This window comes from Sorex fumeus, unplaced genomic scaffold (genome assembly GCF_029834395.1).
Source record: "Sorex fumeus unplaced genomic scaffold, SorFum_2.1 ptg000044l, whole genome shotgun sequence".
NCBI classification, from domain to species: domain Eukaryota; kingdom Metazoa; phylum Chordata; class Mammalia; order Eulipotyphla; family Soricidae; genus Sorex; species Sorex fumeus.
Window position 1 is genome coordinate 38,938,305 of NW_026606101.1, and position 12,365 is coordinate 38,950,669.

The 12,365-nt window shown below is 44.9% G+C and overlaps 1 protein-coding gene across 1 annotated transcript in view; it reads left to right on the forward strand.

The window, feature by feature from the left end:
- SLC24A3 (solute carrier family 24 member 3) overlaps positions 1 to 12,365 on the forward strand; it is a 679,502-nt gene that overhangs the window by 623,212 nt on the left and 43,925 nt on the right. The window contains exons 11-13 of the mRNA XM_056121654.1: positions 1,605 to 1,765; positions 5,122 to 5,389; positions 11,791 to 11,957. Coding sequence (XP_055977629.1) covers positions 1,605 to 1,765; positions 5,122 to 5,389; positions 11,791 to 11,957 — 596 coding nt within the window. The remainder of the gene's footprint in view (positions 1 to 1,604; positions 1,766 to 5,121; positions 5,390 to 11,790; positions 11,958 to 12,365) is intronic.

Sequence of the window (12,365 nt, forward strand, 5' to 3'; positions counted from 1 at the left end):
CAGAAGCAGGAGGGGTTCTTCCTGGCAGGACTCAGCCCACTGGTGCGGTTCTGAAGTAATAACATTGTTCCTCTCAAAGCAGCATCACAGTGCTCACTCTTGCCATGCTAGGGGACCACCAGAGCCACACTCAGGATTTCTTGAGAGGCCTGTTGTGTCAGGAATCAAACTGGGGGCTTCACACATGCCACTTTGAGCTATATCTCTTACTTTTTTAAAACTTGGAATATGTGTGCTTATTTTTTTCTTTGTCCCATAAGGCTGCATAACAGGAAAAGCAAAGAAAGAGAAATTGGGAAAACTGTATATTATTTCTAAATATGTGTTGACCTTGAAATCTAAGGACAATTGTTGCATTTTGAAAGGCATTATTTGATACCCTTTTTCTAACTGATTATAAGCACATTCTGTTTCAAACAAAGACAAGAATATTCAGATGGACATGATATGGTAAAATTGTACCCCAAAAACATAAACATTTACCCTGTAGTAAATTAAATGTTACCTTAATAAATCAATAATTTTCAAGAGTTTTTCCTAATAATAATCAGTGTTCCAAAGAGACCTGCATGGCTAAGTGGCCAGGAAACACGAGTCCACAAGAAGCTAAGACCAGGTACGGTGAGCAGTGTGCTCATTTTGCACCTTCATGGAGAGAGACTTGGACCATGGTAAAACTCACTGTTTGTTGTGGCACGCCTCCCAAGCAGTGCTCAAGTGGGACAGTGGCCACTCCCAGCAATTCTTGGCCAGCCAGACTAGCAGTTCAACAACAGAACCTAAGGATATTTCTTGGGCCCTGTAATGCCACGGATTATCTGAACAGCCCTGGAAGTGCTCAGGGTTCCTTCAGGGTCACACACGCTGTAGTGCTTGGAAGACGCTGTGGAATAAGGGATCAAACCCAAGTCAAGAGCATGCCAGAATCTGCCCTAACTGCTGCACTCTCCCCCAGCCCCAGTTCCAGGCCTCCGATCAGTTACACAAGACTTGTCCCATTTCTATTCTGAACCTTAGACCCAAATGTGGGCACTCACTCATTCAGCTTGTCAGCCCTGCTCATAGGGCTGGGTTGTAGTGACTTGGACACTTCCCCACCAAGCCTTCACTTGACACTGATGTAAATTCTGTCCCTTTTAATAGCTGAATGAGGAGTGCTTCATCTGGAGAGAGTCAGAGTCTTTTCTATGCCTCAGATTTCAGTAGTGGGTAGAGAATTATTTGAGGACAGCGACAAAATCTTCTTTGGTGTTGCTCATTCCTACCATGTCAATGAATGATGTTCAGAAAAGCTATCTGTATCCTCATGGAAAGCAAATTTTCATTCCTTGAAATTTTTCTGACTACAATCCTTTCCTTTCCATGAAGGAAAGGAGAGAAAGGAAGGAAGGAAGGAAGGAAGGAAGGAAGGAAGGAAGGAAGGAAGGAAGGACATAAAAGGATAGAAATAAAGATAAGCATGGGAAAATACATGGGTGGAAAGGATAGAAGTTTAGATGAAGGAGAGAAAGAAGAAAAAGGAAACAGAAAGGAAGGCTGAGATAGATTTTTTTCTTTGCTCCTGGTCTCAATGTTACTTTTATTTCCTTTTAAAATTTCCCTAGCCAACTTCCACCGTAAAGCGTCAGTGATCATGGTGGACGAGCTGCTGTCAGCCTACCCCCACCAGCTTTCCTTCTCTGAGGCTGGACTTCGGATCATGATCACCAGCCACTTTCCCCCCAAGACTCGGCTCTCCATGGCCAGTCGCATGTTGATCAATGAGGTAACTGGGCCGGGGCCAGAGGGTGGGGGCAGGGGGTGGTTCTCTGTCCACTGGACAAGATGGGAAAGTTTTTGAAGGGGTGTAAATGTTCTGGTCTGAACGTAGAAGCGTCTAACCTGATAATAATATCCCTTTCTACTTTGGTTCCACATTTTTCCTCACTAGACCTGCTGTGAAACCTGGGTGTGGTCTGGTTTTCAGTTGTATATTTTTAAATCTTTTTGGGGGTGGGGGTGTATCACTGTATCACTGTCACCCCGTTGTTCATCTATTTGCTCAAGCGGGCACCAGTAACATCTCTATTCATCCCAGCCCTGAGATTTTAGCAGCCTCTCCTTACTCATCTTTCCCAATGCTGCCGTATTGGGGGCTCTCTCAGGGTCAGGGGGATGAGACCCGTTGTTGTTACTGTTTTTGGCATATCGAATATGTCACAGGTAGCTTGCCAGGCTCTGCCATGTGGGCAGGATACTTTCGGTAGCTTGCCAGACTCTCTGATATATATATATATATATATCAGGGGGAAATGAAGTAGAGAACTCCCAGAACGACCACCAACTGGGAACTCTTTGGTACTATTGCGGCAACATGGGAAGATGCCATTGTTGACAACATTGACGAGGAATACGATCGACTGGTTCAGCACCTCCATGAATGTGCGAGGAACGCCAAGAGAGAGATAGCCACAAAAAGTCGCCTATCTTCGAAAACTCTTGAGCTAATTCGCCAGCGTGGTTTGGCGCATGCCTCAGGCAACCGCAAGCTAACGTCCGAGCTTGCAAAGCAGTGCAGAGATGCGATCAAGGAAGACCTCAAAGAGAGAAGAGCAGAAGTACTGGTAGATGCGGCAGAAGCCGGGAAAAGTATTCGTAACGCCCGCCTGTCCTTCGCCAACTATAAGACCAAGATGACTGCCCTCCGACGTCCTGATGGATCCATCACATCCTCCAGAACGGCAATGGAGAAGATTATCCATGACTTCTACTCAAATCTCTTCGATAGCCATGTCCACTTGCCGACATACCAAATTCCACAGGATGGGTATGTCGTTCCCAACGTTCTCCCTTCCGAAATCCGACACGCCATTTCGTCAGTAAAGAAGCAAACAGCACCCGGCCCAGACAAGGTCAGACCTGAACACCTGAAGAACCTGCCGTCAGTACTCATCAATACACTGGCTCGGCTCTTCACTCGCTACCTGTCTGAATGCAAGGTTCCATCTCAATGGAAAACCAGCAGGACCGTACTACTGTTCAAGAAGGGAGACATCCATGACATTGGCAACTATCGCCCGATCTGCCTATTGTCTGTCATCTACAAGTTGTTCACTCGAGTCATCCTGAATAGGATTGGCAGAACACTAGATGAAGGACAACCATGTGAGCAAGCAGGGTTCCGCAAAGGATTCAGCACCATCGACCATATCCACACGATAACCAAACTCATTGAGGTTTCTCGGGAGTTCAAGATGCCGCTCTGCTTAACGTTCATTGATTTAAAGAAGGCCTTTGATTCTGTTGAGACGGAAGCGGTCATTGAAGCCCTAGCCAATCAGGGCATACAAGCCCAATACATCAGGATCCTCCGTGAGCTGTATTGCGGATTCACTACCAGGATCTCACCATTCTACAAAGAAGTGATCGTTGATGTCAAGAGAGGGGTGCGGCAGGGTGATACCATTTCACCAAAACTCTTCAGTGCCACCCTCGAGAACATCATGCGACGACTGGAATGGGAAGGAATGGGAGTGAAGATAGATGGTCGGCAACTACACCACCTCCGCTTTGCTGATGACATTGTTTTAATAACACCAAACATCAGCCAAGCGGCACAAATGCTGGCCGACTTTGACCGTGAGTGTGGAAAGGTAGGACTACAGCTGAATCTTACGAAGACAATGTTTATGAGAAATAGCCTTGTTCCTGACGCCCCATTCGCTCTCAATGGAACGACCATCTCCGAATGCAACAGCTATGTGTACCTAGGTCGAGAGGTCAACATGACAAATGACCTGGCACCCGAGCTGCGCAGGAGGAAGAGAGCGGCTTGGAACGCCTTCAAGAACGTCGAAGCAATAGCTAAGAGGACGAAGAACCTCCGGCTCCGGGCACATCTCTTTGATTCCACTGTTCTTCCTGCATTAACATATGCCTCAGAGACCTGGGCCCTACGCAAACAAGATGAGAACGCCATTCAGGTCTCCCAAAGAAGAATAGAAAGAGCTATGCTTGGAATATCACGTTTCACTCAAATGAGAGAACGAATCCGGAGTTCTGACATCCGTCGACGATCAAGGATCAGGGACGCTGTCTCATTTGCCAAGGTGTCGAAAATCAGATGGGCTGGTCACGTAATGAGATGTAAAGACGACCGTTGGACTAGAGCTGTTACTGATTGGATTCCACGGGATGTCAAGAGACCGCGTGGCCGCCCACCTACCAGATGGTCAGACTTCTTTGTCAAGGTCATGAACGATCGGTTTGAGGCCCTCCATGTTCCCGGAGCGAAGAGATGCCATTGGGCTACACTAGCACGCGACAGGGACAAATGGAGACGTTACTGGCGCCCGCTCGAGTAAATCGACGACTAACGGGAAGTTAAGTGATTAAGTGATTAAGTGATCAGGGGGAAAGTATATATATATATATATCACAGCGGTAGGGCATTCGCCTTGCAGCCGACCCAAATTCAATTCCTCTGCCCCTCTCCGAGAGCTCTGCATGGGGCAGAGGAATTGAATTTGGCAGAGCCAAATGGCAGAGCCTGGCAAGCTACCCGTGACGTATTCGATATGCCAAACATAGTAACAACAAGTCTCACAATGGAGATGTTACTGGGCCCACTCAAGCAAATTGATGAACAACGGGAGGATAGTGGACAGTGCTAATAATATATATATATATATATATATATATATACATATATATATTTCCCTCTATGATAGAAGAAAGAAAAATTCTCTTTTTCCATCCTACAACTTTTTCATCATTACCTTTCATTTGACTAAAACCATCCCATGTAAGTTGTTTTTTCACATTTGTGCCAAAAGTTTTTGTCAATATAAAAAAGAAATATCACCAAAGTGCACAGTAAATCAAGAACACGAATAGAAAAAATGTGTACAGCTGATATGCAGGAATTTTTCTCTAAAGGACATTGAAATTCACGAGGTCATAAAAGGCTCATCCTGGCTGCTGGGAGAACGTTGTCTGAGTTGGATTTTCATGTGTGGAGTCCCTCAGGCTTCCCATTAGGCTTTTCTGAGGGGCTCTGTTGCTGCCTGGGAAGGGGCCCGTAGCTGGCAATTTGGGTGTAAGGGAGAGCCATTCTGACAGAGTGTGTCTTTCTCTTTCTAGAGGCAAAGACTGATCAACAGCAGGGCTTATGCCAATGGAGAATCTGAGGTGGCCATCAAAATCCCAGTTAAGCACACAGTGGAGAATGGGACAGGGCCCAGCAGTGCCCCTGACCGAGGGGTGAATGGGACCCACAGGGACGACGTTGTGGCTGAGGCTGGCAACGAAACAGAGAATGAGAATGAGGACAATGAGAACAACGAAAATGATGAGGAGGAAGAAGAGGAGGAGGACGACGAAGGACCATACACACCCTTTGACCCTCCCTGTAAGATGTCCTGTGTCTAAACTGGGAATGGGACTAGTACCAAGGTCTCTGAGTAGGTGCCCTTGATTTTGGCAGTCTATTTCTATGTGAACAGGAAAGGATCTTTGTTTCTTTCTAGGGGCTAGACTGTGTTGTTAAGGGTCGGAGATAGCTAAATGGAGGACATGTGATTGCGCTCTTGATCCATATGCATCCTTTTTGGCATTTCGTGGGGCAAACCTTAGCCGTTAACTCTCTTATCTGTTCTGTGGGTGCTAAGGAACAAATGATCTTGTCGTATGTCTATGAGGCAGCTCGATGCTCATGGGAAGAGTCTCTTCACCGAGCCTCATCCACCTGTGGCACTGGCCACCAGCCCAGAGCAACAGCTACGTGGTGTCCACCTGGCTAGTCATCATTCTACCTTCCCGCATTCACATCCCTCCTCTCCCAAGACCCTCTATTTTCAGAAAAAAACACCACCAGAGAGGGAGACCTGTGCAAATAATTCACCCAGCCCCAACCTAGCCCCTACACAAAAAGGCTGGTCGAGGAATGCCTTCTGATACTGTAAAGGGGCAAGGCTTATAGCGTCATTCAGGATTCGTCACCAGTGTGGTGTTCGTCTTCCCTAACTGCGACCTCCAGTAAGGGTTTGGCTCTTTCAGAACCTTGTGCTTTTCCTCATACCACCCATTGACCTCAAAGCCCAAAGAACTTTGCTCCTTCATGGCCCTTCTTAAAGTACCTGGCTACCTGAGGCCAGCATGGAGCATGCAGGCTCATCCAATCACATTTACTGTCAAGAATGTAGGGTCGGGGATGGTCATGACTTCTTTGGGAAGTTTCCACTTGAGGGAGGACCATCAATTCTAAGGAGTTATTTCTAGATCCACCTGAAAAGTCATTTGATGCTGGGAGGTGAGGTGAGCTGGGTTTCTTAGGCCTGTGTTATCTCTAGGTGGCAAATCTTTTGGTGCCTCTATATGTCCAGAGGACAGCCAGTAAAACTCAGAGCAGAATTGCCTCTGGATTCCCTTTGCTCCTGAGATTTTTGTTTATTTGGTTGACTTGGGGTTTGGTTGTTGGTTATGTGAGCCACAACTGGAAATGCCGGGGCTACTTCCAGCTCAGTGTTAGGGTGTCATTCCCAGTGTGCTTGGGGAACCATGAGCATCAGAGATTATACCCAGGGTTCTCACACGTGAAGCATGCTCACCAGCCCATTGAGCTATCTGCCCAGCTCAGGGCTTCTGAGATATTAAACTTGTCAAGCATGTACCAAAGTAGCTGCCCAGATTTTGTGTCCCAAACTCCATAAACACCTAGGCAAAGTAAAGTAGTTTTTCAGTAGGTTAGCTTTTAGGAGGGGGAAAGTATACTGGTGTTTATCAATTTTTTCACCTTTATCTATATTTCTTGGCAGCCTTCTTCCCTATCTCCAGAACACAGACATTTAAAAGACCTGACTTTCCATTCATACCTTGTGTCTGCTTCCTGTTGCTGGGCAACAAATAACCACAAACTTGATAGCTTTACATACTTGTCAACCGGTTTCCAGTCTGTAGTCAGAAAAGCTAGCATGCCCTGGGTAGATTCTTAGAGGCCCCATAAGGCCATCTCACTGTGTGAGAAAGGTCTACTCTCCTTCTCAAGTGCTCTGGAAAAATATTCCCAAGTACCTTTACATTGCTGGCAGAATTCAGTTCCTTGTGGCTGTATGGCTGTGGTTCTTTATCCCTACTGACTGGCCACTGAGGCTACTTGAGGCTATCCACATACCTCACTCCACAGCGCCTGAAAATTTGGGCACAGGAATCCTGGGGACCCATACTTAGAGTACTACTTCCCTGTCTTCAGTGTCCAGCATCAGCAGCCTGAAACTGAGTTCCAGATGCATATTCAGCTAAAGGCTTCACTGTATGAAGGCAGTGGCCCACCATTAATGTTAAGAGAGCACAATATTTTACTTTCTTTCATAGGTAAGTCCATCCCCTTTGCCTGCAGGAAGCAGCTATGGAAGATGGACTTCCAACCACACATTCCCTGAAGATTTAACATTATGTGAATGCTAGAAGGGAAGTGTTTCCGGTATATAGTTGGGGACTGGAAATGAGGGAGACTTGTTTACGGGGAGGGGGCAGAAACTAAGAAGAAATTGCTTATCCCTAAGTATAGCAAAGGGATGAGGAACATATGCTTTTAAGATAAAATTTATATATTGAGATCTTTGAAGATGGAGAAACTGAGATGCATAAGCAGAGGCACCACTCAAAAAAGGGTGGATCCCCTCATAAATAAGCTACAGAATATTCTAAATATCAAAATAGAAATATGAAAGAACTATCAGGGCTTTCCCCGGGACAGCACCAAGATTAAATTTTATGTATGCAGAGAACTCCAGGGCAACCGTTTGGAGAAATCATATTTAACTTTCTTCAAAAAGTTATTTTCTGCTTTTCTCATGCTGGAGAAGCTTATGTTTTCTCTTGAATGCATGTCTTTCTCTCTCTCTCTCTCTCTCTCTCTCTCTCTCTCTCTCTCTCTCTCTCTCTCCCCCTGTCTCTTTCCCTCTTTCTTTCTCTCCCTCTCTCTTTCTCTCACTCTTGCTCCCTCTCTCTTTCTCCCTCCCCGTCCTTTCCTCCCCCGTCACATTTCTCTAAGTAAATTTGTTTAAATAAAACTGTTTTGCTTTAACTATATAAAAAAAATTAAGCATCAGGCCAATTGAAGAATTAAGTGTAGCCAGAATCTATGCAAGGAATCCTAGAATCCTAGAGGGTCCTCAAGTGCACCCCTCCAGGTGGAACACAGGGACAAGACCTGACAATGGCTCCGATACTCGGGCCTTCTGCCTAGGTGGGACAGGACTGCTGAGTGCCACTTGTTCATTTCTTTCCTGGATGAGAGCAGAGTTCTTGATCTAACTTGTCAGCTTTCATGGTGTCTCCCCACCTTGGTGGCAAGGTCACAGAATATCTAGAGACTTGGCCAGAGAATCTTGACTCCTCGTATTCAGGAGACCTGGGTGTAGGTGCGGGCTTTGGATGCCCAATCTTCCGCAGCAGAGACCTGAGAGGACAAGGGAGGCTTGGTGTGACCCTACCCACTCCCTGAGTCTCTGTGTCATTCCAGGAGCCTGAACGACCAAGACAGGAGGTGAATTCTCATGTTCTTCTGTATCAGCCCTGCTCCCTTGGGCATTCTTGATCCTACACAGGCTCTGTTTGAAAAGCTCTGGAATGAGACCCAAGGTTTCACCTCCCTAACATGTCCCAGTAGATGCTGCTGATGCTGCTGATTCTTGGGCTTTCCCTGGAGTCATGAGGGCCTTGAAGCCTGAACTCATCTAGGGATTCTCCCAGTTTTTCTGAGACATAACAGAGTCTGTTTAAAAGCCAGCTTCTACCTCCACTGTGGACATGGGTCCGTTATGAGCCTGTTCCACATCAGAAGCTGTTGAGAAATCTCACTTCCACACTCAGAAGCTTCTGTTTGCGAGTCTCCCTCAAATGAGTAGGGAGGCCTCCCCCAAAGCTAGAAGGAGCAGGGTGCTTCAGAGCAGCAGACTGTAGCCAACAATCGGAGCACTCAGCCTGGGCTCCTCCAGGCTATGTTAGGTAAAAAATTTCTTCCACAGATAAGGATATTTGTCCCTTCCACAGAGACCTGAGAAGGATGTGGACACCCTGTGTCTCTGTCATTCAGATGCATCTTCTCTCTTGGCCTAGACTGTAGTGGGTCCAATGAACAAATAAGTAGGAGTGTGTAAATATAGGCACACACGACATGTATATACATATGTTATATCTGCATATATGTGCTAGGTTCATGCACATTACACAATGTGTACATGCACCTTTGATATGATTTGTGCATAGATAGAGGTAAATATATTTCTATATTGACATATTGCTGTGTATATGCATAAAATATGTGCACAAATATAAATTTACGTGAATTTATTGTTAGGAAAATTTATGCATGTGTATGTTATATATTATGCATAGTATATATAATTTATAGACGTGTATAAATTATGCATATATTCTTATCGTTTGCACAAATAAAGCCTATTGACTAACAGAAAGTATTCTCGTGTATATGTAGGTAAATACATAATAGTAAAAATACTAAATATTGCAGTATAGCCCTGTCTTCCCGTTGTTCATCGATTTGCTCGAGCGGGCACCAGAAACGTCTCCATTGTGAGACTTGTTACTGTTTTTGGCATATCAGATACGTCATGGGTAGCTTGCCAGGCTTTGCCGTGAGAGCGGGATACTCTCAATAGCTTGCCGGGCTCTCTGAGAGGGGTGGAGGAATCAAACCCCAGGTCAGCCGCGTGCAAGGCAAATGCCCTACCCAATGTGTTATCGCTCCAGCCCACTAAATATTAAATAAATCAAAATAAATAAATCATTTTTATTAAATAAATCAAAATATGCATGTGTCTTTCCTACATGGAAATATGCTTGAGTTTTTTTCTATATTTTCTATTTTAAAACCGTCACTGTCCTCCATTGTTCATCGATTTGCTCGAGCGGGCCCAGTAACATTGTGAGACTTGTTACTATGTTTGGTATATCAAATACATCACGGGTAGCTTGCCAGGCTTTGCCATGCGGGCAAGATACTCTTGGTAGCTTGCCGGGCTCTCCGAGAGGGGTGGAGGAATCGAACCCCGATCAGCCGCGTGCAAGGCAAACACCCTACACTCTGTGCTATCGCTCCAGCCCAACTGATTTTAAAACAGTGTACACTATATCTCCTTTAACTATATTTATTTATATTATATATTTAATTATATAACTAAAATAGGCTAGTCCAAAAGTAGTGAGTGATCACAAGGTTAACCTAAAATCAACCTGCAGCAAACTATGAAATAATACTTAGCTCTAGAATCAAAGAGTGAGCAATAATAACTTTTTCTTACCCCCAAAGAATTAAGCATTCTAAAAAGTTTAATACAACATATAACAGGAACTGGTCCTTCACATTTTTAGAGCCAAGACACACTCAAAAGGAAACATGATTTACCTCACCCCTTTCTTTACTCAGAAACGGAAATTTTGACCAATTTGATCCTTAAAAAAAAAGTTTTTTAAGCACACTTCAGTATGACTTGTTTTGTACAGGGAGTTACGTTTGTCGTTTGTTTTGGAGGCTACCCCTGGCCGTGCTGCCCGTTTCCTCTCAGCGCTGTGCTTGAGCTGACCCTGGTTGTTCAGGGGGTTACATGGTGCCAGGAATGGAACCCAGGCCTGCTGCTTGCGAAGCATGTGCTCAGCCCTTTGGACCCCCTATCTAGCCTCTATATTCCAATCAGTGCTCACTGAAGTTTCACTTGTTATTGTTACAATGGAGTTCTAACTTAAAGAAAAAAAGCCTCTCACAAAAAAAAGTCTCTTCTTGCTTAGCAATCCAGCCAGACACAATTTCTGCGTTCTCACTCTTGGCTTACCAACTCTTCACTAGATCTTAAATCTGAGATAAGAGGCATAGAAGCCCATTGAAAAAGTACTGGAAATAAATTATGTTAAATGTTATATTAATTATTAGAATGTGTAGAAATGCCTTCTTCTGGGGTAGAGAAGGAAGGCTGTTCTGTGAAATTGGAGACTAGAAAGAATTCATCTTCATGGGCGAGCAGTGGAGGGGTGACTGACTAGGAGAAGACAAAGGGGACTTCTGGGGACATAGGGATGTCTTTGAATTGCCTTTAAAATATGAAGTGCATCTAAGTAGATAGTAGATATTTCTCCACAGAGATGAGTTACCATTGAAACAGAATGGTAATAAATGCCAACAAGAACAAATAATTTATCTATTCTGAAGCCACAAGGAATTCATGAGATTGTAAACAAAATAAGCATTTGCAAGCGGCTTATTTTACAGATATGCATAAATCCTGTCAGCTTGGACTACAAACACTCCAGCAGCATTCTGACAGATCTCCAGATTTCCTTTCCACAATGTCGAGCCAGGAGACCATGCACTAAAATTCCACTAGATGGCGCTGTGGCCACTGGTGCCTTCTAATGTAGTCACGTTTGTGACGTGGAGATGAGTTTCAGAGGCTGGTGGAGAGTCTTCCTACCCGTGCCCACCCCCTCTCTCCTCAACACACCATACCCCGCCCCCCCGTCACCATTGGTGTTCTGGGAGTAGTACTCATCTGACCCTATTTTTCAAACCATACACTAATTATCTGTTACTCAAAAGTTACCTGCCTTTTGTTTTATATGCCAGTTTTGTTGATGAAATAAAACCATCTGAGTCTTTTTAGGAAAGGAGCAATACGGTGCGGTTTATTTTATAGGCTATCAATCAGGACATAAATGTCTAGGGACAGCGAGTGTAGGACTGATCAGAGAGAAACGGAGGTAACCGTTATTTGTTGTCTTTTTAAATTTTCCTAGCTGGCAAATTGGAAACCATAAAATGGGCATTCACCTGGCCACTGAGTTTTGTCTTATACTTCACTGTACCCAACTGCAACAAGCCCCGCTGGGAAAAATGGTTTATGGTGACATTTGCTTCCTCCACGTTATGGATCGCAGCCTTCTCTTACATGATGGTGTGGATGGTAAGTGTGGCAAGGACTCCATGACATTGCTAGAGCAAGGACCCCATCACAATGCTAGAGCAAGGACTCCATTGCATTGCTAGAGCAAGGATCCCGCCACATTGCTAGAGTAAGTTTTAGAGAAAAGTGCACATAGTGGAAAGGAAATTGGGATTGCAGCCCACTCACTTCACTGGCTGTTTGCAATAAGCTGTAATTACCAGATTACCCCCAAACTCATGGATGTGGAATGACAGCCTTTATTTCCCTGCTCACATGAGTTCAGGTTGACTGTGCCTTCACTAGCCTTAGTGGGAACTGGATTACATTTGACTTGGGCAACAGGTAGAGTTCATGTCTCCCTCATGTGTTGACTCATTCTCCTTGGACCAGCGGCTTCCTGGCAAATGCTTTTTTGTGGTAGATTAC